Source organism: Natrix helvetica, assembly GCF_964273705.1.
Source record: "Natrix helvetica genome assembly, chromosome: Z".
NCBI classification, from domain to species: Eukaryota; Metazoa; Chordata; class Lepidosauria; order Squamata; family Natricidae; genus Natrix; species Natrix helvetica.
In genome coordinates this window covers 20,641,786-20,669,423 of record NC_138554.1, presented here as the reverse complement: position 1 = coordinate 20,669,423, position 27,638 = coordinate 20,641,786, and the positions used below count along the sequence as shown (strand labels likewise).

Genomic DNA, 27,638 nt, shown 5'->3' with positions numbered 1-27,638 from the left:
ATCCTGTAAGAGGAAAACTGTATTAATCTAGGGTAGCCAAAGATCCAGAGTAGTCTAGTGGCACCTTAGAACAGTAAATGTTATGAAAATATAGTGTGTGTGCCTTTTAATTGTTTGCTTGAAAAGGTGTAACTTGGCTGATTTGAGCCTTATCAAATCTCCCTCTATCTTCCTTTCCCGTTCTCTAGAAAATCTGGGGGTTCTACTTCCCATCTTTCTCCCCCCCCCTAATTTGACTAGCAGGGCGGAGAGAGGAGAGAGACAGGAAGGAAAGGAGGGGAGATAAGGAGGGGGAGAGGAGAGAGACTATATAGGACCTCGACCGTGCCTGGAGACATCACTGCCAAGATGTTTCTGCTGCTTATTTTCCTGGCATCGCTCTGGCACATCCCTCAGATTAAGGCAGGACCATCTAGGGTCCTAAGGTCTAGTTCCAGAGACATGATCAAGGGGCTGGTGAGTACAGATAACCTCAAGAAATCAGGAAAAGTGGGGAAGGGTCCAGAGAGTTAGGATAAATAGTTGGGTCATTGAGAATAATCTCTCCCCGTTTCTCCCACCCAAAAGGGGGAAAAAAGAGGCTGAATGTGAAGGAAAGGGAAAAATAATATTTTTAGGGAGATTATTGAAATTTGGGGGGGGGCTATTATTATAAAGCAAAGAGGCAGATCATGAGTTGGGGAAAGAAATTGGTGCCTGGGATTAAGGGACAAAGCTTGGGAGATAAATAGAACTCACCAAGGAGCATTATAATAAAGGGTGAATGGGATTCACAGATTTGTTGTCTTTTGTAGCATTTTGTTTCTCTTTCAAGAAAGATCAAATTGACTCATCTCCTTGGAGTTTCAAATTACAGACTGCCTTCAGGCAAGAAATCATTGATCCCTAACATCAGTCCCCTTCCTCTTTCTCTACCCCTGTAATTCGGCCATAAATTATAGGAAATTGGGGGCCTTGAGTACAGGAAAATGTTATCAGATTTACAGATCTTTTTGATCCTCTTTCTCATTGTCAAGAGGATCATAAAGAGATTCATGCAGCATATGGATCTGTTTTTTTCAGTGCTGCCAAAGATTGGAAATACCTGGAGCATTTACATAGTGTTTCTGTTTCACATCTGCAGATGTGATTTACAAACACCCGAAACCATAACAGGATTGGTTTGATTCTGGCTTAGCATCTTGCATGAGTCAGCTGTGATTTATTACAATTTTTTTAAATTAAACCATGGTTTATAAAGCTCCCAGACATTGTAAATTCATTCAGAACCAAATTGCCTTTCAGATTTGGGATCTGCTGACTTTTAAAGTTTGGCCACAGGGAGGCAGACATCTGTTAGGCTCCCAAATTCCCACATTGGGAAGCTGTGGAATTCTTTATAAGCCTTTGCCTGGTGAAAATTGCTACCATCTTTTTCCTAATGGGAATTTTGCCCTTGTATACTTCTGATCCTTGCACAGGCACTAATTCAAGAACAGTGATTCTTGAAACTGTTCATGTCTAAGCAGCTAATAAAGGTAAAAGAGTTTAGTGAGAAATTTTAGATAGTGTGCATTAGGCACTTGCCATTACTGTACTTGGAAATGCTGAATGGTTACAAGGCAGTAAACTACTACATGCTTTGTTTCATTTCAGCTCAGCATTTTTTATACCATCTTGATTGTTCCGCCATTCAGAAATCCAATGTTTTATTGCTACTATATTTTAGTCTTAAATATCTCTAATGTCTTTAGAAATTCTCAGTCATCCAGGTTATGTTTGGTCCAAAGGTGCTTTTTCAAGAGGCAACTGGACTTTCTGGTTTTCTCTTTGAAGATGTTTTGCTTCTTGTCCAAGAAGCTTCTTGAGCTCTTTGAAGCTCCTGAAGAGCTGAAGAAGCTTCTTGGATGAGAAGCAAAACACCTTCAAAGAAAAAACAGTTGCCTCTTGAAAAAGCACCTTTGGGATAACTTTAAATATCTCATTTTCTGTTCTTCTGGAGAATTAAAGTACAATACAATACAATACAATAGTAGAGTTGGAAGGGACCTTGGAGGTCTTCTAGCCCAACCCCCTGCCTAGGCAGGAAACCCTATACCGTTTCAGACAGGTGGCTATCCAACATCTTCTTAAAGACTTCCAGTGTTTGGGCATTCACAACTTCTGGAGGCAAGCTGTTCCACTGATTAAGTAAGCTACAAGCTTAGAATCATTTGTTCAGACACCATTAGTTACAAGGGCTTATGATTAGTGCTTGTATTTAACAATCTTGCAGCCCACATGGTTTCGTGATCAAAATTAAGGTGTTTGGCAACTAGCATGAATTTACAACATCTCCATTTATGAACTTCCCGGACAGTGTCTGAAAAGCAATTTCAGTGATGGAAGAAAGATTTGCTGAACGACCTTGTGATTCACTTAACAGCTGTTTGATTCGCTTAACAACGGCAGTGTTTCAGTGAAAAAAATATTTTAAAAAAATTAGATTTTAATCTTTGATTTTGATTTATTTACATTTTAAGGTAGATACATTTTTGTATGACACTAAGCCACCCAGAGTTAGCTTATGGTAAGATGGATGGCCAATAAACTTTATAAATAAAGTCATTAAATTGGCCCAACTCACATAACAATTGCCCTGCTTAGCAAATGGAAATTCTGGTCCCAACTGTAGTTATAAGTTGAGGACTAGCATAATTTGAAAATTGGAAGCTTTTCTACCCAGCTGACTGCAAGGTTTTCCCTGAATTTTTTCTTGGAAAATTTGGGATGATTTAACATCACCAAGTTAACAACAGTTGGGATTACATTGTCTGTAAAGATGCTTGATTGAATCCACTTTGATCCAAACATCAGTACGTTTTTTAAATCCTTTAATTTTTACTATCTGGACTGAATCAGATCTATTGGTATAAACATAATAATATAGGTAATTCTCGACTTACTACAATTCATTTAGTGACCCTTTGAAGTTACAAGGGAACGGAAAAAAAGTGACTTATGACCGTTTTTCACATTTACGACTGTTGCAGCACCTCCATGATCACATGATTCAAATTCAGCCTTTTGGCAACTGACTCATGGTTATGAAGGTTGCACTGATCCAATGTCACGCAATTACCTTTTGCGACCTTGTGACAAACAAAGACAATGGTTCATTTAACAACTTGTTGCTAAGTAAAGAACAGCAATGATTCACTTAACAGTTACAGCAAGAAAAGTGGTAAAATGGGCAAAACTCACTTAATAATGGTCTTGCCTAGCAACAGAAATTTTGGGCTCAATTGTGGTCATAAAATGAGGTCTACCTTAGTATAAAACTATAAGGGATACACTGGAAAGGAACGTTTGAATATCTTGTGGAAATATACCCTGCTGCTTGGCCTGAGCTACTCCACAGAATCAATAGCTAGAATGGAATTCCTTTGTCTTTTGGCTAAAACTGAACTAGCTTCAAGCTGAGTTAATTGCTATTTCTCTTAATATATAATTTGGCTGACTTGCTTGAAGAAGCAATTCTCTTGTAAAAGTGCTATCAATTTTGCAGTGTACTTAATTTACCAGGAATGGAGTAGTGTGGCTAACCTAGGGTTAAATATTTTTACTTTGGGTTAATAAAGCAAAGTTCATTGGTAAAGTCTATGATTTCTTCCCCTAATATCTAATGAATTTGCAGAATTCATTTTTTAAAAAGAACTATTTCCTGAAAGGTGCAGCTTGGAATAATTCAGGAACTGTACAAGTTGGAAGAAGAAATTATGGAGTGAATAAATAAATACTTACCTGATCCTATTTTATATACTTTAAAAGAGATCTTCTGTTCTGCTCCAGCTTCCTCTCTGTGAAAAGCCCAGCCCAGCTTTCAAGTCTATTTTGAGGACAAGAGCAATAAATACTGCAAGTGTTTTAAAAGTGCCTTCTATGAAAGATTAATAACACACTTTCAAGTTGTTGGTTTTTTTGTTCTGCAAACATGATGGAAGCTAATAGAAACTCTTTCTCACTTTCCATTCCTAAAATCTCATCTCCTCTATCCTGGGCCTAATTTCTTACACTTTCTTCCCTTCTTTGGGAAGAGGCAATCTAAAAATTAGTATCTTTGGAAGAAATCCAGTGTTTCCTGGCTTGGACCATCTTTCCCTGATACTTGCAGCTGCATTTTTTATCTTTCCTTCCGGTGGAAAGCAATGTTGACTAGCTGCTTGACCTTTTCTTTTTGAAAAAAGGACAACTAACCCAACCAGCTGCAAACAGCAGGGGTTGTGTGCATGGCTCTTATACATCATTAGATAAGATACATCAGGGGGAAATTGACCCGTCTTGGAAACTGAGGCAAAAGGGTGGTTGTAGGGAGGTCGCCGGGGTCTCGAGAAACCAGGGGGCGGCTCTTGGATTCTGCAGAAGCCTCCATCGAGTCAAACAAAAGAGGCTTTCAACAGGACAGGGGGCTGTGGTAAATTGGGAATGTATTAAACTGAGAGCCCTCAGACTCAAAAGCTGTTCAGAGCCCCCCCCTCACTTCCTAGAGTGCCATCTGCTGGTCATAGAGAGAGTTGCAGGCAGAGAATTATTTCCAACTGCCAGAAAGTTATCCTTTTAAAGGTGTATCTGGGATGATTGTCTATGGCTAAAGCATTGTCCCAAAGCTGCTTTTTAATATTTATTACTATGGTTTGAAGTAGCATGCAAACTACTTTGAATGTAGGGGATGATTGCACTTTTATTCTTTTTCTACCCAGTCAAACCAGTTGAGATTTACATCTGTGTGCAGGGCCATACAATCAGTTTATGATGTTTTTGCTGGAAATCTGTGTTTACCCAGCAGGCTGGGTGGGGAATCCTGGGAGTTGTAGTCCACACATCTTAACATTGCTGTGATTGAGAAACTACTGTCTTACAGAATGCTTATGTGGGGGTTTCTGTTCCCTAATGCTGGAAAGAGGCTTTGGGGAACAGCTTCTTCTGGATTCTTCTGAAAGCTGAAGCCATCAGCAGAAGCCATCTCTGTCCGAAAGCAAATGGGAAACCGTTTTGAGGCCTCCACGGTTCTGCATTCCAGTTCTCATTTCCTCGTAAAGAAGGAGGAACCATTGCTCTAATCTAGAAAAATGGAACGAAAAGAAGTAATGAATCCTCTTGAGGGACAGCCCTCCAGGGAACTGAGGAGAAAAATAGTTCTCCTGGCACCGCCTCAAAAGGGAATCCCCAAGTGTGAACGGGAAAGACGCAGCGCAGATGAGAACAAGAAGCTCCTTTGGGGATTTTTGGCCTTGAATTTCCCTAGAGCAGCTTGCCTCAACTGAGCATGCTCCAGATAGGTTGGAACTGCAATTCCCAGAATGCATTGCTAATATGTGAGCCAGGAACTCTGGGAAATGTAGCTCCATGTAGTAATTATTACTACTAATGCAGTACTAATGATACTACTAATATTGTAGTCATAATCTAGTAACATGTGTGATGTACATATATAAATTGCTTCTTGAAGGAGAAATATAATACATACATACATACATACATACATACATACATACATACATACAATCTATATATATATAAAAACAAAAACCACTCATGCCGCAATCACGAAATCACCACAACCGTAAAGCCTACAAACTTGAAATGTGGCACATATGTTCCTCTTGGCTTCTAGGTGCTGGCTAAGAAAAGAGTTTTCGAAATGACCATCAGATCATTACTATTTCTTATATTATTATTAACACGCTCTGATGCTAAGGAGTTAGACGTTCTCCTCCCTCTTCCAACCTGAAAAGAACTCTGGCGAGAAGGGTGCAGGATAGGATAGGCTTCTGTGGGGCAAGCCTGAGGGAGAGAGGGGAAGAAGAGAGGCCGATCGTAACTACTCATTAATTTTAAAAGCTGTGTGTTGATTCATCAAGGCCGAACACATAGTTTCATAGCAGAGCACCAGTGTTCAGCTAGTTACCTATATTGGAATATCTGGCATAGAACCTACAGCAACCATTCCCAGTTATGATGGTGATGAAAAAAGTAACTTTATGGCCAATCCTCATATTTACAACTTTTGCATGTCTGTAAAGCAAAGGAAAACTGAAGGGAGATTGTAAGCACTGTCATTTAGCAGCCACTTCATTTAACCACTGACTTTCCAAATTGGGTTGCTGGACAAGGATTACTTGTACTGCGCTAAGATATAACATCTATGTTCACATAATATGCCTTAATTAGATCTTACAATTGACTGGGTCCACACAACTTGCTCATCCTTGAGCAGGGTTTACAGGGGCAGGGTTCACACCCCATCTAAAACCACCATCCACAAAAGCAAACTGCATTATTGCTTGCAGTATTGTATGAATACTACCTATGCAGCTTGTTTTATTTTCACTTTGTTTGTTGGGTGAGGGTGTTTTAATCCATAAAACTGCTAGTAAACAAATTATGGTCTGGTGTACAGATAGTCCCTGACTTACGATCTTACAATTGAGCACAAAATTTCTGTTGAAAGTCTGTAGAGATTTTCAGTCATCCAGGTTATGGATGTAAAGGTGCTTTTTTAGGAGGCAGCTGGACTTCCTTGCTTTTTCTTTTGAAGACATTTTACTTGTCATCCAAGAAGCTTCTTCAGCTCTAACAGGATCCTTCCATTCCCCACTAACTTGTCAGAGCTGAAGAAGCTTCTTGGATGAGAAGCGAAACGTCTCCAAAAGAAAAAACAAGGAAGTCCAGTTGCCTCCTGAAAAAGCACCTTTGGGACTAAGCAAAACAGTTAACTGAGTTCTGCCCCATTCTACGGCCTTTTGTTGCCACAGTTGTTAAGGGAATCACTGCAGTTCTTAGGTCCAGTAGCACGGCTGTTAAGTGAATCTGACTTCCCCGTTAATTCTGCTTGTCAGAAGGTCACAAAAGATAATCCTTTGATTCTGGGGTATTGCAATCGTCATGATTCTGAACCAGTTGCCAAGCATCCAGATTTTAAACAAGTGACCATGGGAATGCTGCAAAGGTCATAAGTGTGAAAAATGATCATAAGTCACCTTTTCCAGTGCCATTGCAATTTTGAGCTGTCATTAAACAAATGGTTGTGCGAATGTAATTCTCGCTGCCTTAATTCTACACATAATTACAGCTGCGAGAATTACATTCACACAAAATTGGAAAAATAATTATACACCAACAGAAGAAAATGTGAGTAAAAAAATATTGGAATGTGCAGAGATGGATAGGCTCACGAAAGAACTAAAAGAGAAAGAAGAATCTGAATATTACTCCGTATGGGATTTATTGTATAATTGGCTAGAGGAAAGGGGGGAGGAAAGTAGGAAAGCAAAACTACAAAACCGGAAAATGATTAAAAGATAGAAATATGAGATAGATTATAGCAAATAAATATTAAACAAGACGACTTAAATGTAGTAAAGACTTATATATAGAATATTATATACAGAGTGAAAAATTGTATGAAATAATATAAATGCACAAATATATAAAGTTATAGTTATAAAAGATTTATTTGTATAAATAAAAGAATCACAACAGATATGTAAAGTGTTGCAAAGATGTGAAGTTTATACAAACAAAATTAAAAAAAATAAACAAATGGTTGGAAGCCCAAGGATACCTGTAATGTGTCAACCCAACCCATCACCTTGTTCTTTGTAGAGCTGGGTTCAAGCAAACAAACCTCCCCCGTAGCTGGGTCTCTGTGTGGAAGGAAGGAAAAATATTTCTGAATTCCTGCCCGTTATGTGGCTAACCCAGGCAGAGGGGCTCTGCTCGCGAAAGACACCATCCTGTTGAAGGAGTATATGAATCAATATGAATCAGTATTGGCTTCTGCATATATTATTGTATACTGTCAGAAATTAGTTGTTTTCTAGCATAGCAAATTGTAAATACTGCAAATGTTATCTCACTGCTGCATCTCGCTTCTATTCTTGTCTTCAAAGCTTGGCACATTCTTGAAAGCTAGTAGAAGAAATTGTTACACGGGAATATCAAGCTGCATAGATAAAGGAACCAAACTAGGGAGTTTTCCTGGCTCATAAATCCTTAAAGCATTCTGCCAAAAAACGATTTGGCAAAGGGGGGGCTTCCACCTCCTACACAAGGCTATAGGAATACTCCACAGATAAGATAAACAGAGACAGGAGCTTGAACCAAAGAACGCTTTAAAAATCACGTTGGTAACGAATCTTTGTCTCTGATTGGATAAACTTTGTTTCTATCTGCCTAAAATGTATATAATATTCTGAGCCACTCTTCCAGGGTATGACTATGCCTTACAGACATTTGTTTGTACGTTTTGGGTATAGTTTTGTCACCCAGCTTTTGCTATGGCCATGAATAAAAGCTGATAATTTTTGCAAGCCTCGTCTCGAGTCTCACTCTCTTTGGCATCTCAGTGGCTCAGGGTAACTGCTGGAACCTTACACTGTCATCTTGCCTGTCTGCTGTCTGATACATCTTGTGAATTGTGTCCTCACAGGAATGGTTGATCCGTTATGGCTATCTTCCCCAACCTGATCCAAGAGCAGCAAATCTTCAAAGCGAGGAGGAGTTATCCATTGCTGTGAGAACGATGCAAAGGTTTGCAGGAGTGCCAGAAACCGGGAAACTGGGTAGGTCTCTCTGTCCACTGAAGGATGCTAGTGTGAATGTAGGGTTACTGGATGGCCGACTGCCGGCTGCCAACATTTAGCAGTTCAAATCCCACCAGGCTCAAGGTTGACTCAGCCTTCCATCCTTCCGAGGTGGGTAAAATGAGGACCCAGATTGTTGGGGGCCATATGCTGGCTTTGTAAACGGCTTAGAGAGGTTTGTAAAACAATGTGAAGCGGTATATAAGTCTAAGTGCTATTGCTATATGACCTGCCATATTTTCCTATGATGAAATTTGAAAAGTATGTCATCATCAATTTGATATTATTGTTAGCATAAGTTTTTGAAGGTAAAGATTACTTGGAAAAGTATTTGCATTGAAAAAAACAGTTTTTCTGAAGCTGGAAAAAGTAATTTCATATTCATGTATAGGTAGTTCTCAACTTACGACTGGTCCTTTAACGACCCTTCAAAGCTACATTGGATCTATTTCTGGACCTACTGATTTACAGTTTCAACAGTTACTCTCCAGGTCATGTGACCAAACATCTGGGCAACTGGGCCACATTTACTGTTGTTTGCCGCATCATGTGACTGTGTTTCATGAGGGTTTTGCCAAAACGCATTTACTTTTAACATGCTGCAAAAAGGATAATAAAATTGGTTGTGTCATCTGAACAACTTGTTTTACAACTGTCGTGACTTATGTCCTTGATAAACAGGCTCCATTATAAGTCAAGGATTAACTACATGCCTAATTACTTTTGTTTTGTAGTTTTTCACTATAATTTTTGTTGCAAATACCAAAACAATATAACAAATTAGTGTGTCTTCCTTTCCAACACTTTCCATGTCTCCCTTTGCCTGTTCAGAAGTCTAGATACATTATAATGAAGTCACATCATGCTACAAAACCACCTTCTTCTTTCTACCGGTCGTAAACTGGGATAAGTAGAGCCTCCGAGTCCTTCTCCTCCTGATCAGTGCTCCGTAGCTTCTATTATACTCGTACTAATTTTCTGAACTATGTCCTTTTTCATGGCTTTGAATGTTCTTCAATAGTTCCAAACTTGATGTGACACCATCCATTTGCACTGGGTTAGGATTAGGGATGCTGATACTAAAGTCCAAACAACAGTCATGGGTTCCTACCGGTTCGGACCGGTTCAGCTGGACCGGTAGTAGCTTGGCGGCCTGGGTTGCTGGAACCGGCAGCGACCCAGGCCTGCCACGCCCCTGAACTGTTTCTCATGGTGGCGCCATCTTGTTTTTTCTTCTGCTCATGCGCAGAGCAATTTTAGTTGTACTGCGCATGCGCGAGACGCACCCCTGAGCAAACCAGCAGTAGTCTCTGCTGGAAGTGGAACCCACCCCTGCCAAGCAAGTGTCGTTTATACATTCTCACATATAGGAGCCATACAGGTAGTCCTTGACTTACAACCTAATCGACGCCTGGAATAGGGCGACGGCGGGGGCCTTGGACCGGGTTGCGCCTCTGCGACCTCTCCTACGGCAACGACCCATCCGGGCTCCCTGGTATACCGAGGAGCTTAGGGTGATGAAGCGCCATAGGAGACGTCTAGAGAGCAGGTGGAGGTCCTCACGCTCCGAATCTGACCGAACACAGGTAAGAGCCTATTTACGGACCTACCTTGTGGCATTGAGAGCGGCCAAACGTAGACATTGTGCCGCTCTCATTGCGTCTGCGGATAACCGCCCTGCCGCCCTGTTTAGGGTGACCCGCTCTCTCCTGTCGCAGGAGACGCGGGAGGCACCCTTGCAGGGAAGAGCAGAGGAGTTTGGGGAATATCTGCAAGACAAAGTCGCTCAGATCCGGAGCGGATGGGCCCCCCTCAGTGGACCGGACGAGCCGACATCAGTGAGTCTTGTGAGCCCACTCTGGGAGGAGTTTGACTCTGTTGCCCCCGAGGATTTAGACGGGTTGCGTGGACGGCTGCGACCCACCACATGTTCAATGGACCCGTGCCCCTCCTGGTTGGTACTGGCATCCTGGGAGGTGACGCGAGGCTGGCTTCTGGGCCTGGTGAACGCCTCATTGAGCGAGGGTTCCTTACCGACTGCCTTGAAAGAGGCGGTGGTGAGGCCCCTGCTCAAGAGGCCTTCACTTGACCCAACGGAGCTAGCTAATTATCGTCCAGTCTCCAACCTCCCCTTTTTAGCGAAGGTTGTTGAGAATGTGGTGGCGCAGCAATTTCCACGTCACCTCGACGAATCCGTATATCTAGACCCACGCCAGTCCGGCTTCCGACCCGGGCACAGCACTGAGACAGCCTTGGTCGCGTTGGTGGATGATCTCTGGAGGGCCAGAGATAGAGGTTGCTCCTCTATCCTGGTCCTATTAGACCTCTCGGCGGCTTTTGATACCATCGACCATGGTATCCTACTGCGCCGGCTGGAGGGGATGGGAGTCGGAGGCACCGTTTTACGGTGGTTCGGCTCCTACCTCTCCGGCCGGATGCAATATGTGTTGACTGGGGGGCAGAGGTCAACCCCGAGGCCACTGTCTTGTGGGGTGCCGCAGGGGTCGGTCCTCTCGCCCCTTCTGTTCAACGCATACGTGAAGCCGCTGGGTGAGATCATCCGTGGTTTTGGGGTTGAGTACCATCTGTACGCTGATGATACTCAGTTGTACATCTCAACCCCAAGCCACCCCAACGAGGCTGTCGAAGTGATGTCCCGGTGTTTGGAAGCCGTCGGGGTCTGATGGGGGACAACAGACTCAAACTCAACCCCTCCAAGACTGAGTGGCTGTGGCTACCGGCGCCTCGGTTCAGCCAGTTGATTCCATCACTGGCCATAGGGGGCGAACAATTGCCCCCTGTGGAACGGGCGCGCAATTTGGGCGTCCTCCTAGACGCCCGGCTGTCAATGGATGATCATGTGGCAGCCATGGCAAGGGGGGCGTTCCACCAGGTTCGCCTGGTGCGCCAATTGCGCCCCCTTCTGGACCGTGATGCCCTACGCACAGTCACTCATGCACTGGTGACGTCTCGCCTGGACTACTGTAACGCTCTCTACATGGGGCTTCCCTTGGGACGCGCCCGAAGACTGCAGCTAGTCCAGAACGCAGCCGCGCGGGTAGTCATGGGGAGTACTAGGTACTCCCACGTAACACCTCTCCTGCGCGAGCTGCACTGGCTACCTGTGGTCTTTCGGGTGCGTTTCAAGGTTCTGATCACCATCTTTAAAGCGCTCCATGGCATAGGGCCTAGTTACCTGCGGGATCGCATCCTCCCACATACATCCCTGCGGCCAATCCGCTCTCACAGGGAGGGCCTTCTCCTGGTGCCGACAACGAGGCAATGCCAACGGGCGACACCAAGGAGTAGGGCCTTCTCTGTGATGGGCCCAACCCTCTGGAATGACCTCCCCCCCGATATTAGAACCACTACTGACCTCCGCTCCTTCCGACAGAAACTGAAGACACACCTGTTCCGACTGGCTGGTTTGGCATAATTTTAACGTCTACCTCCTGGCATACACATTCTTACTGGTTTTTAGAGGGATATTGTTTTAAATTTAACTTGATATTTTAAACTTTTGTATTGATTTATTTATTAGCTGTACAGTTTGGCATATTTTACCCTCCTCTTATACATGTATTTATATAGTTATTTCTATGTTTTAATCTGTTGTATTTTAATACGGACTGTACACCGCCCCGAGTCCCTTTCGGGAGAGGGGGCGGTATATAAACGCTAATAATAAATAAATAAATAAAATACAACCATTTGTTTATTTAATTAGTTAGTTCTTCATAAAATGAGACCACCCATTTTACCTCAAGATAACCATTTAGTGACTTTTCAAAGTTATGCCAGTGCTGAAAAAAAGGGAGTTTTGACCATTTTTCACACTTACGACCGTTGCAGCATCCCTATAGTCACATGATCAAAATCTGGTTGCTTGGGGCTTGGTATTTATGATGATTGGAGTATCCCGGGGTCATGTGATCCCCTTTTGCTACCTCCTGACTAGCAAAGTCAAAGGAGAAGGCAGATTCACTTAACAACCGTGTTACTAGCTTAAAGTTGGAAAGTGGGGCAAAATTCACTCCAAAACTGTGTTGCTTAGCCACAAAAATCTGGGGCTCCATTTTGGTCATAAGTCGAGGACAGATTGCAATTCTTGTTTCCAGGTCAGAGGAAAGAAAGGGACCTTGAATTAAAATCAAAACATGGAAGTTACAGCTTTGGTCCCATCGTTCCCCTCTCTTTTGCAGATCATGAGACTTTGAGAATGATGAACAGGCCTCGTTGCTCCCTCCCTGATTTCATTGGCACCTCAGAGTTGATGCGCCGGCGACGTAGGAAAAAACGCTACGCTCTGAGTGAAAGTTCCTGGAAAAAGACCGACTTGACATGGCAGTAAGTCTAATAATCCCATCTCCTTTGACAGAATAGGCCTGGAAATGCAGAGTTAAACTAACCACATCTTGTTCACATCTGGTACCTTACTCAATAGTAGTAACTGTGAGAGGGATCTTGGAGTCCTAGTGGATAACCATTTAAATATGAGCCAGCCGTGTGCAGCAGCTACCAAAAAAGCCAACACAGTTCTAGGCTGCATCAACAGAGGGATAGAATCAAGATCACGTGAAGTGTTAATACCACTTTATAATGCCTTGGTAAGGCCACACTTGGAATACTGTATTCAGTTCTGGTCACCATGATGTAGAAAAGATGTGGAGACTCTAGAAAGAGTGCAGAGAAGAGCAACAAAGATGAGTAGGGGACTGGAGACTAAAACATATGAAGAACGGTTGCAGGAACTGGGTATGTCTAGCTTAATAGAAAGAAGGACTAGGGGAGATATGATAGCAGTGTTCCAATATCTCAGGAGTTGCCACAAAGAAGAGGGAGTCATGCTATTCTCCAAGGCACCTGAGGGCAGGACAAGAAGCAATGGGTGCAAAATAATCAAGGAAAGAAGCAACCTAGAACTAAGGATAAATTTCCTGACAGTTAGAACAATTAATCAGTGGAACAGCTTGCCTCCAGAAGTTGTGAATGGTGGATTGCAGGCGGTATGGTGCTCCGGAGGGCCCGCCCGCCCGCCCACAGTCCTTACCTGTATTTGAGCTCTTTGGCGCTTCCATGCATGCACACGGAACACACGGTGCCTGTGCAATGCTCCGCCAAGCAGCTAGAGCGTTGTGGAGGCATCACAGGAGGTAAGGACACTGCGCGCATTCATGTTGTGGACGCCGGGCCCCGTTGTACCGTACTGGTTGCAACAGAATCCAGAATCCACCACTGTCCAACACTGGAAGTTTTTAAGAAGATGTTGAATAAACATTTGTCTGAAGCGATGTAGGGTTTCCTACGCAGGGGGTTGGACTAGAAGACCTCCAAGGTCACTTCCAACTCTGTTATTATATTCTTCTTTGCTGTGGTTTTTGTCTTCCTGCGATTTGTGTTCCAAAACCTCCCTTTGTCAGAGGAGTCATAAGTGAACGTTTCCACTAAATTGAAGATATATTATTTTCAGTGTGCAGGTACGACCGTAATAGAGCCCGCCCTAAATTATAGTCGTAGTAGTTGACAGACATAAAGCAGGTCAATCATGTGACCAACCTGATTTTATGACCCGTTTTGTGGAGGTCATTAAGCGAATACATGGTCATTAAGTGAACATGCTTTTTTAAAGTAAACTCGTTTGCTATGGAGTGTTTGGCTGAAAACAAGAAGTGAAAGCCTTTTTTTTTTTTGCAAAAATGTTGTAAATTGTGTTCATGTGACTGCGGGACGCTGCAAATGGCTGCCAAGCACCCAAAATGCAGTCATGTGACCATGGGAAATGGAAGTCATTGGAACTCTGAAACAGTTGTATGTACCTTTTGAGGCGTCCATCACAACTGCAAACAGTCGCCTAGTGACTGGACATAAGTCAAGGACTATCTATATGCTGTCTTGTTAACTTCTTCCCTGCTCCCTTTTGTTATCTATTTCTCATTGTATAACTTACTGACTGGGCAACTGATGGAGTGTCAGATAGTCCTCGACTTATGATCACAATTGAGCCCAAAATCTCCATTGCTCAACAAGACAAGTGAGTTTCGCTCCATTTTACAACCCCTTCTTGCCACCATTGTTAAGTGAATCATGGCCATTGTTAAATTAATAGCAATAGCACTTAGACTTATATACCGCTTTACAATGCTTTACAGCCCTCTCTAAGCGGTTTGCAGAGTCAGCCTATTGCTCCCAACAATTTTGGCCTCTCATTTTACCCACCTCGGAAGGCTGGAAGGCTGAGTCAACCTTGAGCTTGGTGAGATTTGAACTGCCAAATTGCAGGCAGCCAGCAAGCAGCAGAAGTAGCCTGCAGTACTGCACTCTAACCAGTGCGCTACCGTAGTAACATGGTTGTTAAGTAAGTCTGGCTTCCCCATTGACTTTGTTTCTCAGAAGGTCCCAAAAATTGACCACATGACCCGGGACACTGCAACCTTCATAAATATGAGCCAAATGCCAAGAGTCCAAATTCTGATCACGTGACCATGGGAATGCTGCAAGGGTTGTAAATGTGAAATGGTCATAAGCCACTTTTTTCTGTGCCATTTTAACTTCAAACAGCCACTAAATCAGGGATGTCCAAACATGGGAACTTTACGACTTCCCCAGCTGGGGAATTCTGGGAGTTGAAGTCCACAAGTCTTAAAGTTCCCAAGTTTGGACACCTCTGCACTAAATGAATGGTTATAAGTTGAGGACTACCTGTATTCTGTCACAGCTGTTGCACCCATTTGGAGAAGAGCTACTATAACTTAACGCGTTGATTTCATCCATTTCTTGTGTCTTTTTTGTTTCGGAACCTTCATTCACTTTGTCACAACCCCATCAGTAATTGCTTCTCATTATTCCTTGTTTATTGTGACACTGAATACCACAAGCTGGGTAACAAAAGTGTCCTGTAAGAGGATGTTGCCTACATGTCCTGTTTGTGGGCTTCCAGTAAGTCTTTTGTTGACCATCTTGCAAAACAAGATACTGAACCACACAGGGCATTGGTGTAATCTCATCCAGCAAAACTCATCTGGCGTTACCTTATTCTTTCCTTCTCTTCTTTGTTTCCCATTCCAGCATCCGTTCCTACCCTCATTCCTCACAACTGTCCCGTGATCACATCCGGAATCTCATTTTTTATGCTTTTCGAGCTTGGAGCAATTCTTCAGCCCTGACATTCAAAGAAGCGCCTTCTCAGGCAGCGGACATTGTGGTGGATTTTGCGACCTCTTATCATGATGACACATACCCCTTTGATGGACCCGGAGGCACCCTGGCCCATGCCTTCTTCCCTGGAGAACATCCCATTTCGGGCGATACCCATTTTGATGACGAAGAGACCTGGATTTATGACCCACGGAATGAATCACCAGGTATCTTCGGAATTCCTACACACCGCACTACAGGGACTGTAGCACTTTCTAAAAATATTATCCAAAGAACCTCGAATCTTGGCTAAAATGTCCTTTTCCTCCTGATTCCAGGCCATGGCACAGATCTGTTTGCTGTAGCAGTGCATGAGTTTGGCCATGCCTTGGGATTGGCTCACTCTTCTGTTAAGGAATCCATCATGATGCCGTATTACCAAGGTCCTGTTGGTTTTCCCCACCTCTACCAACTTTCTATAGATGACTCCATGGGAATTCAGCAAATCTATGGTGAGAGGCTTTGGTCTTATGAAAAACACAATTCTTTAATGTCATCCCCTTTTTGTCTGCCTTGACTGATATTTTTTTTCTTCCTTCTGGAGCATTTTACTTGTACCAACCACCGTTTCTCTATTGCTTTCCTCGTGTGCTCTGCAATGACTATGGCGATTAGGGATCATGGATGTTGTACACAACAAGCTTACAAAAAATACAGTTCTTTAATGCCACCCTCTTTAATTCAACCATGAGTGATATTTCTTCTTGCTGAGACATTTTACTTGTACCAACTACCGTTTCTCTATTGCTTTCCTCATGTGCTCTGAAATGACTATGACGATTAGGGAGCATGGATGTTGTACACAAAACAAGCAGCTAGGAGTAAGTTGGAGGAAGTTGTCTTTTTCTCAGGTCAGGAAGTATCTCATACTGCCTATTTGTCCATTTGATCTGTGGCCACCTTATTATTTCTCTCCTGTTTGTAGGTAGGCGACATCATAGTTCATATCCAGATCAAGACATTCCAGCGCCCCCAGTTCCCACAGCACCCCCGATCCCAGACCTACCACCAGACAAGCCGGGAGAAAAGTGAGCCTCTTTTCTGATTGGTTGATCTTACTAATTCTCCCTTTCCTCATTGGCTCTTGTTAATATGAGGCAACTAGAATATAGAATGACAGACACTGAGCCAAATCAGAACACAATTAAATGCAGGTGATCCTCGACTTACAACCATTTAGCGACCGTTCAAAGTTGCAACAGCATTGAAAAAAGTGACATACAATCGGCCCTTCTACTTATAACCATTGCAGCGTCCTCACGATCACAGTGACGTGTGGTGAGGTTTATGGCTGGTGAGGCTGGTGACGTCATCAGGAAGGCGGGGAATGGGACCACGTGTGCAGGAGGCTGAGGCAGCCTCAGCCTCCTGCACACGTGCTCCCATTCCCCTCCTTCCTGAGTCAACATGAAGGGGATCGTGCAGTGCGAGCTGACGGAGCGCGAGCCGGTGGAGCGCGCTCCGTGGTCCCCTTCATGTTGACTCAGGAAGGCAGGGAATCGGACCACGTGTGCCTTTTCCCTTTTCATGATGAGAGCGGTGAGGCTCTGCCTCCCCTGCCTCCCCTGACCGCACGTCCCTGCACGATCAGGATTTGGGTGCTGGGCAACCTGTGTATATTTACAACTGTTGCAGTATCCTGGGGAATAGTGATTGCCATTTGCAATCGTCCCAGCTGGCTTCTGATAAGCAAAGTTAATAAGGGAAGCCAGATTTGCTGAATGAGTGCATTGGTTAACTCGTAAGTCATTCCTGTCCATGGCAACTCGATAGCAGGCCAGGAACCCTGATAGCATGATTCACTAAACAACTAGAGTGATTATCTTAACAACTGTGGCATAAAAGCTTGTAAAATCAGGCGCAATTCCCTTAAGAACTGCCTTCCTTAATAACAGAAATTCTGGCCCCAATTGTGGTCGTAAGTTGAGGATTACTGGAATTGATCAAGGTTGCAGAAATACAGTAAGTTAGCAATGGGTTGCTTGCCACCTAGGTTTAGGTTCAAAGGACCATGCTAATGCCAACTTCAAGGGCATCCTAGAAGAACCAACTGGGATTGTCCAGGTACCCAGGAAAAGGAAAGGAAAAACCCTGAATCAACAGTGGTGTGTTCTTTTGACAGGTAGAAATTAAAGGCTCTATCTTTGATGTCTTGAACCACAGCCAATAGTAGATGAGCAACCCATTAGACAACATGAATAGTTAAGGCATTTGGGTCTAAGACAACTTCCCATGGCCAACTCAGCACGGGTGACTCACCATGGCCAACTTGCCATGGTCAACTTACCACGAAGCAAAAGTTATTTAATACAGGAAAAAATGGTGAAATGGATTCATTAACAAAAGCAGGGACACATTGAAATGTGAATGCCAAAAGTTAAAATAATTTAATAATTTCTAAAACAAGGAAATAGAATTTTTGCGTTGGCCTGCAGTAAGTTTTCACACAGTGAATTGCCCCTTGGCTAGTTGGCCATATCGAGTTGGCTGTGGTGAATTGGCAGTGGTGAGTTGGCCCCGGCAAGTTGGCTATGGCAAGTTGTCCCTCATTCCAGAGGCATTTAGCAGCTGGGTTTCTAGGAAACTTTAAACAGCTGCCCAAAGATAAAACTCATGTGCTGGTGGTTTTTTTTTTTTTAACTTAATTTTTCATTCCTCTGTCCTTGGATACTCTACTTGATACTTTCACAAACCCTAAAAGTGACATTCTGTCTTAGGTCAGCAGTGCAGAAGTCACAAGTGCACATTGGCTGCTTGTGGGTGTGTATGTGTTGTGTCATCTTGGGGCTGCAGCTGTGAACGAGACTGCTGATTTTTTCCTGCCACTGCAATTGGGATTTGTCTGGAGGTAGACAAGAGACAAGATCGAAATACTAAAAACTAAAAATCAAGAATAGGAGGGGGAACTATAATGACCTCATGCAAAATCCAGGGAGATAAAGATTGATATGCATATCTATTATGGGATGCAGAGGAGGAGGAGGAGGAGGAAGGGAGGCGCAGGGGAATTCTAGACAAGGCTTTTATTGTGCACCCTCAGGCCTCATGCATGAAATTTAGCATGGAAGGCAGCATTGTTGATTTCCATTGGTAACTGGCCCACATCTTCCCCCTGTTTCCCCTATTTTTCTCCCTCCTACCATAAAGAAACCCATTAACAAGGGGAACAGAATAGCTTTGTCGTCTTCCTTATAGGGATCAGTTTAGAAATATCCAGGGCTAATGAGGAAAGCCAAGTTTGGTTTTCAAATCACTGGCCATATTTTCTCCCTGCTGGTCTCAACCTCACCCCAGTGAATCAATGGGCCCTCTTTCTAATTCTCTGTCCTTTCCAGGCCTTCCTTGCCAGCATTAGAACGTTGTAAAGCCGGGTTTGATGCTATTGCTAATATTCGTGGCGAAGTTTTCTTCTTTAAAGGTAAGTCAAACACGGGCACGTATAAGTAATCCTTGACTTACATCCAGACCAGAACTTTTGCTGCCAAGCAAGGCGGCTTTTAAGTGAATCCCGCTCAGTTTTATGACACTTTTTGCCATGGTTGTTAAGTGTATCATATATTCGCTACGTGAATCCAGCTTTACCCATTAGCTTTGCTTGTTTAGAAGCCAGCAGGGAAGGTTGCAAATGGCAATCATGTGACCTTGGGATGCTGCAACCCTCACAAATATATTTAGCAATACGGTTGCTAAATGTTCAAATTTTGAAAATGTGACCTTAAGGATGCTCCAAGGGTCATAAGAACCAGGACAGTTCGTAAGTCATTTTTTTTCCCCACAGGGCTGTTGTAACTTTGAATGGTCACTGAATGAATGGTTGTAAGTCAAGGATCTGCCTCTAAAAAAAGAAGAGGCAGATTTAATCTCTTCTAGTTAAGGCTTTACTCTTGCCTGCTCAGGTTGAATGTATGGAAAAACTGATGCTTCGGTATGCTTTGGGCTGAGGAAGCAGGGAGACAGATGAATAAAAATGTGATATGAAAATATGTACTGGATCTCCTGATGCTTCTGTCTTCCTTTGGAATCACCATGCAAATGGCCAGTGGTTCAAAGAGATGTGCTTTTACAGAAGCAACTGGACTTTCTTGCTTTTTCTCTGAAGGCATTTCATTTCTAATCCAAGAAGCTTCTTCAGTTCTGACATGATAGTAGTGGGGAATGGAAGGATTTATGTTCCTTGCAGAAGCTGGTCATCCTTGTAGAGAACCCTTGAAGCACATGGAGATTTATCTTGGTTTATCTTTATTAGATAAACCTCCAAGTGCTTCAAGGGCTCACTAAAAGGATGCGGATTACCAGCTCTCTGCAAGGAACCTAAATCCTTCCATTCCCCACTACTATCCAGTCAGAACTGAAGAAGCTTCTTGGATGAGAAGTGAAATGTCTTCAAAGAAAAAACAAGAAAATCCAGTTGGCTCCTGAAAAAGCCCCTTTGGGACAACCATGACCTGGATGATTGAGAATCTCTACAGACTTCCAGAATTGGTTCCTTTCCTCTCCGAGATCTACAGGTAGTCCTCAACATATGATATAATGGAGCCTGCCCGTTGCAGTTGTATGTCACAACAGTCCTAAAATGGGCCAATCATGATGTGATTGATCTGTTTTTGTGCCCCGTTATGTGCCAGTTGTAAAGCAAACGCTGCAATTCTAAACAAACACTGTGTTTGTTAATCAAGCACTGGTCGTTAAGCGAAAACTGCAGCTGTTAAGCAAATGCTGCAGTCTTTAAATGAACAGCATGTTCATTAAGTGAAACAGTTGTTAATGTAGCTGTATTATTGTGCATCCAAAGTTTGATCACATGAACACACAGGGACCCCACTGTTGAAATTTTGAATCGAGGTTTATAAGTCCCCTTTTTGGTCATAACTTGAGCGATTGCTAAGAGATCGGTCATAAATCGAGGACTATCTATAAAATGGAAAACCCCATAGTAACTGGTTTTGTGGACCTTTTAAGTTGCAATGCTGTGATTGCTGCAGCAGGAAACTGCAGCAAACAATTATGTAATTTACTAGTGCCACTTATTTTCTCTCCATTGGTAACGCAGCAATTCTAATCAATCATTGCTGATTTCTGGCAATAAAGGTATTTATTATTATTATTTTGAAATATTAGGAGATTTAAAAGGGAATGGTCATCTGTCCCCATCAACTTTGATTTCTATGAACGTAACCATATACTCTTTTGCAGGGAGACATTTTTGGAGGATACAGCCATCCCAGAATCTGGTTTCTATGGAGCCAGCCCAAACCCTCCGCTTCTGGAACGGACTCCCCCCAGACTTCAAGTCAATTGATGCTGCCTATGAACGTGCCAACGACAGCCAGATCGTGTTTTTTATTGGTGAGTGTGGCAGATTTATTCGGAAGGAGAGTCTAATACTAATGCAAAAAGTGGCTAAAACAGGAAAAACTAGCTTAAGATCAAGTTTTTAGAGGTTTCTAATTAATCTGCAAGTCAGAATCCAGAAATGTTTAAGGTTATACGATTCTTCTTCGGTCAGCCATTTTAATGTCCAACTCTCACACCCATACATCATTATAGGGAAACTATTGTTCTAACTAGCCTGTTTTTTTTGTATTGATATCAATATCTCTGCTTTCCCAGGGAGATTATAGCCTGCTCCCTTTTCCAGGGGGAGGAGATAGATAGACAGACAGACAGACAGACAGACAGACAGATAGATACATCTGTATTTGGGAGCTAGGTAATAGATTTTAAAAATATCTGTCTGAATGGACAAGATGAATAAAATGCATGTGGTCCCAGTAGAAGTTATTTATGGAATCGAATTTGCATCTCTGTTACAGAATTAATGTCTTATTTCCTCATCTTTGCAGGGTCCTCTTACTGGGTTTTTTCTGACACTCGAGTCAATGAAGGTTATCCCCGTCCCATATCAGATCTGGGGCTCCCTCGTAGCACTGTAGTTGGGGCTGTGTTTGTTTGGCCTCACAATGGTAAGACGTATCTCTTAGAGAAGGACCGCTATTGGCGCTACGATGATAAGTTGGGGCACGTGGAACCAGGATATCCCAAACCCGTCACCCTCTGGAAAGGAGTCCCGTCTGAACTCGATGATGTCACTCATTGGAATGACGGTATGTTCTACTTTCTCAATTGCAGCAACTTTTAAGATGTGTGGACTTCAACTCCCAGAATTCCCCAGCCAGTAACTTAAAGTTGCTGAGGGCAAAAAATAGCATGCCGAGGCCTACTTTACTGTACGGAGTTTCCAACAAGCCTGTTCACGGGTGGGTTCTGGCTGCTGCTACTGCCAGTTCGCTCAGGGATGCACTGATGCATGCTACATGCACATGTGCAGTACTAAAAAAATGCTTCTGCGCACGTGCAGAAGTCAAAAACAAGATGGCGCCGCCTGTGGCGCCATTGAGAGAACCGGTTCACGGGTGTGGCAGGCTAAGTTACTACCTATTTGGCTGAACCGGGCCAAACCGGTAGGAACCCACATCTGAGCCTGTTCCAGACTTTAGTTTTTTTGTCCCAATAATTATTAGTGACACTCAATTGCAGAAATTTGCTGTACGGGTTCCACATATCAAAGCACTGAACTATGCAGAATTTGGTATACCAGGTAGAGGTTGTCTCCAACTTACAATCATTTGTTTAATAATCATTTGAAGTTACGGTAGTACTGCATAAAGTGACTTGTGACCGTCTTTCACACATGCGACCGTTGCTGCATTCCCATGGTCACTTGGTCAAAATTCAGATGCTTAGCAACTGGTGTACGTATATTTATGATGGTTGCAGTGTCTTGGGGCCATGTGATTAATGTTGTGACCTTCTGACAACCAAAGTCAACGGAGAGGCTGGATTCACTTAACAACCCTGTTACTATCTTAACAACTGCAGTGATTCACTTAACAACTAGGGCAAGAAAAGTTGTAAAATGGGGCAAAATTCACTTAATAAGTATCTTGCTTAGCAACAGCAATTTCGGGCTGATTGTGGGCATAAGAACAACTTGTATTGAGTCTTTGACTTAATCATTCTCCCAGCAGTGCCAAGAATAACTCAGATACTGAGGCTCATCTTCGAAAATAAATTCACAGGGGGAAAAAGCAGGCCATATTTAAATGAGCATCCAGTTAACCAACTTCAACAGAATAGAAAAGAGATAGTAAACTAGAAAATCACAAGGGGGAGGGCAACCTCCAAGTCAAATGAACAAAATTCTATATCTGAGAATTCCTAAATTTAAGCGATAAAAAGTTTAATGGTAAACATCAAAGGATATTCAGAAATGGAACTGTGGGGCCCTATTGGCATTTTTCTTCGGTCCATCGTTTAACTTAAAAATGCCAGTGATGTGAAGAATTTTTTAATATTCCAAAATCTTTCCCATCCCCATTTTAGTTAAGTAATCTATGTCACAGGTGAAATATTTTAAAGGATATTACCAACTCCCCTAGGGTTATTTATCTTTCCAGTCGCTTAAAATTCATTCAATTTTCTTTAAATCATCTTCCAAGCTGAAGACGTCTTCCTCTCTTTGTACTAAAATATAGTTATAGTTAGTTTATAGTTTATTTAATTTATAGACCGCCCCCTCTCCCCGTAGGGACTCGGGGCGGTGTACAGACCATTCATAATCAAAACAACAAAAAATAACATAAGACATAGAGCAGAAACAACATACACACACTGTCTGTATATAAAACCCCAAAACCAATTTAAATAATTAAAAAACAATTTTAAAACCCGTTTAAAACCCCAATATAAAATTTAAAAAGCCATCCAGGAAAGTTAGTAATAGATGTTAAATACAGTTACAATTATAATTATAATTAGGCCAGACCAGCTACTCGAAACAGGTGGGTCTTGAGTTTCTTGCGGAAGGAGCGGAGATCAGAGGTGGTTCTAATATCGGGGGGGGGGGGGGGGAGGTCGTTCCAGAGGGTTGGGCCCATCACAGAGAAGGGCCTACTCCTAGGCACCGCCCGCCCGCACTGTATCTAGTACAAGCTTAAAAGAGGCAAAAAAGTGGTCTCAAAAACAGCCAAGGAAGTTTAACATGATCCAATGTTCACAATCAAACCCTGGTGCATTTATTTCCATAGTGAAGAATTGGGCCATTTAATAATCCAGGACATTTAGTGGTCCACGCCAAATGTGCTCCTCCAAATTCAGGGACAAAAGGAATGTCATATTCATTTATTCATTCATTCATTCTTCTTTCCCTTGCAGGCCAGACGTACTTCTTCAAGGATACTCATTACTGGCGCTTTAAAGGTGGCAATGTGGAGGCCGATTCAGTCCATCCACGCTCCATTCCCCGCGACCTGATGTTTTGCTCAGATCCTACCACCATCTCCCCCAGTGGACCGAAAACTGGGAGGAAAGGGGAGGATGGTTCATGCCTCTGTAAGTCAAGTGGACAAATCAAAAACTCCTTCTTAGCTTGGATTTTGATTCTGCTTTGGATGATATGCTGATTGCTAGGTTAGCTATACAACGACGCACTTTACATTATAAAGAGGAGATAAAACAGTGGGGAAAATACAGTATTCCCTAGCAAAAGGTACAGGATACTTTTTTCTTTATTTTTTTGGTGCTCTCAGTATCCAATACCGACTTGGAGGCTTCGCTCCCATGCTCAGTTTCTGAAAAAGAAATGCTTACCTTAAAACTAACTTGGAAGTTTTGGGTCCTAATCATGAATATGTGATAATATAGTTTCTCAGGTGTGAAGGAAATGCATTCTGGGCATGCTCTGGAGTGCTGGCCTTTCTGATTCTGTCACATACCAAAAAGCTCTGATTTACCATTAATTAATGAAACCCTTTATGCTTTCCCTGATGGGAAACAGATGAGTGTTTTTGTCAGAATGCATAGAGTGTGGCTATGTGAGACAACCCAGGAGCAAATACAGTAAACAGAGGTTTGTATTTAAATAGTGGTTTTATCTACAAAGAATATATACATACACATACTTTAGTCAGACCTCAAACAAATAGCAATCAGCAATTACAGCATGGAAGCACACATGGAGAGAGAGAGATATACGCCCCAAAAGGGTCTCTTATTATTACAGGCTCTTAAAGTGATATCAGCCCAAACACTTTGCTGACTCATTCTCAATATTACATCATTGTAGCACTGGTCAGCTCTTAAAACATTACCCTGACAGTTTTGGCTCAGAATTGGCTTCAGGATGTCACTAGAGGTTAGAGACCGGAAAGAACCACCTTTTATAAAAGTAAGTCTAGCCTATGAATAAGATTATCATATTTTCTCCAATAAATAAGAAGAATGTGAGAAAACCAGGGGGTGAAGGAATATCTCGTGAAAGTATCTCATCCCCATGGATATTGTCATTATTACATTGTGTACATGCAATTATGGTCTATGTATATTTGTGGGATAAACGCCATTTGGGACTTCTCAAGGTTTAAAAAATCTTTGGTTCCAGAGCCAATTCTAAGCGAAGAGCCCAAGAATATTGGAGGAAGTTAATTTAAGATGATTTAAAATCTTCTTGGAGATGGGGGGAGGTAAGAGCAATTAGCCAGGAAAAAATCAAATGCGCATCACATTTTAATAATAAAACCCAGAAGAAAACCATCCTGAGATTCCTGACTTGTTTTTACTGTACAGTCTCATTTTCTAAGACAAAACTAAACTATCGAAGGTGGCAAAATCAGTGTCTGAGTTATGGGGTCACAATTTGGTTCCTTGCTTTTGGCCCCGTAGGAATGAATTTGTGTGTGTCTGGTTACCAATGTTCCTCAAGCGTGGCCATTTTAAGATATGTGAAAGGGAGTTGCAGTCCACATATCTTAAATAAACCAAGGTTAAGAAATACTGGGTTAGATCAGGTTTATATTCCATGCTCTTGTGATTTGACCTCTCTGCAATGAACATCATCATGTTCCTCAAAGGTTGGCCATTTTAAGATATGTGGACTTCAATTCCCAGAATGCCCCAGCCAGCATGGCTGGCTGGGGCATTCTGGGAATTGCAGTCCACATAACTTAAATAAACCAAGGTTAAGAAATACTGGGTAGACCACCTGGACCCCAGATCAGACTTATATTCCATGGTCTTGTGACTTGACATTTCTGCAATGGACAATGTAAGAATAACTTCCCTAAATTTTAAATCTGATTGTGTCTAGGTAATTCTACCTGAATTCTTCATTTGCCTACCTAATTAGTGTAGACACAAATCAAAAGGTAGCTAAATTGAACTAATGCTAAACCACCCCTAGTTGATCTGTCCTGCATATTTTGCCCTCCTTGAAGAAGGAACTAAACAATCACGACCATGTATTTCATAGAACACAACTTCCACAGTTGTTGCCCATCTACCTAACGAGGAAGACATTTTGCTGGTCCTCTCCTCCTGCAAAGGCTCATAGGATGCTAGGAGAGAGTGGGAGGGGAACTTTGCATTTCCAAAATAACGACTTTGAAAGGGACTGGGTTTCATTAAGGGCAGAAATTGTTCAAAATGTGTACTTTAAGAAATATTTCCTAATTCAATGCACAGGAAGTAAAATATGGGTTTCCACACAATTCAAGAAAACCTTAAATGCAGCGGTTTGATGTAAATTGTGCAGAGCCCAGGAAGATGTCAACAGAAAATTGAATCATACCCCTGCGAGCTTATGGGAAGACCTTGTTAAATTCACTTTAACTTCCTTCTTTTCAAAACAGCAGCCCTGAAATATAATAATAATAATAATAATAAATTTGGATTTATTAGCCGCTCCCTTTCCAAGTAGGACTCGGGGCGGCGTACAATGGAGCATATAACATGAAACATATATAACAACACCAAACGTACATACATACACAACACACATACATACACGGAGGAGGAAGCAAATTACATCAATAGACAGTTAAAAATCTGCTTTAAAATACCCCAATTGTAAAAACCCAATAAAATTAATATTTAAGAACAATTTAAAAACAGTTTGGAGGAATGGGAAAATTACGATTGCGATTGAGCCAGGCCGGATAATTGAAAGAGGTGGGTCTTCAGCTGTACACGGAAGGAGCGGAGATCGGAAATCATCCTGATGTCACGGGGGAGGTCATTCCATAGGGCTGGGCCCATCACAGAGAAGGCTCTGCTCCTGGGTGTCGCCCCCCGGCACTGTTTGGCGGACGGCACCCGGAGAAGTCCCTCTCTGTGTGAGCGAATTGGTCGTAGGGATGTGTGGGGCAGGATGCGATCCTGCATATAACTAGGCCCTGTGCCATGGAGCGCTTTAAAGATCATAATCAAAACCTTGAAACGCACTCGGTAGACCACAGGCAGCCAGTGCAGCTCGCGCAGGAGAGGTGTTACAGGGGAGTATCTAGTCCTCCCCATAATCACCCGCGCGGCCGCGTTCTGGACCAATTGTAGTCTCCGAGTGCATCTCAAGGGAAGCCCCATGTAGAGAGCATTGCAGTAATCCAGGCGAGACGTCACTAGCGCATGGGTGACTGTGCGTAGGGCATCCCGGTCCAATAAGGGGCGCAATTGGCGCATCAGGCGAACCTGATGGAACGCCCCCCTTGCCACGGCTGTTACATGGTTATCCATGGACAGCCGGGTATCCAGGAGGACGCCCAAATTGCGCACCTGTTCCATGGGGGCTAGTTGGACGCCCCCGATGGCCAGAGATGGAAGCACCTGGTTGAACCGGGAGGCCGGAAGCCACAGCCACTCCGTCTTGGAAGGGTTGAGTTTTAGTCGGTTGCCATCCATCCAGACCCGTACGGCCTCCAGACACCGGGACATCATTTCGACGGCCTCATTGGGGTGGTTCGGAGTGGAAATGTATAGCTGAGTATCATCAGCATACAGATGATATCCCAC

General features: G+C 42.9%; 1 protein-coding gene across 1 annotated transcript; it reads left to right on the top strand.

The window, feature by feature from the left end:
• The first annotated feature begins 356 nt into the window (after positions 1 to 356).
• Positions 357 to 24,718, top strand: MMP25 (matrix metallopeptidase 25). Its single transcript, XM_081933794.1, has 10 exons — positions 357 to 456; positions 8,450 to 8,582; positions 12,806 to 12,950; positions 15,669 to 15,964; positions 16,076 to 16,249; positions 16,723 to 16,825; positions 19,133 to 19,215; positions 20,991 to 21,143; positions 21,641 to 21,901; positions 24,012 to 24,718. Exons 1-10 carry the CDS (start codon positions 442 to 444, stop codon positions 24,257 to 24,259), a joined length of 1,611 nt encoding a protein of 536 aa, XP_081789920.1. The 5' UTR covers positions 357 to 441; the 3' UTR covers positions 24,260 to 24,718.
• Positions 24,719 to 27,638: the final 2,920 nt, after the last annotated feature.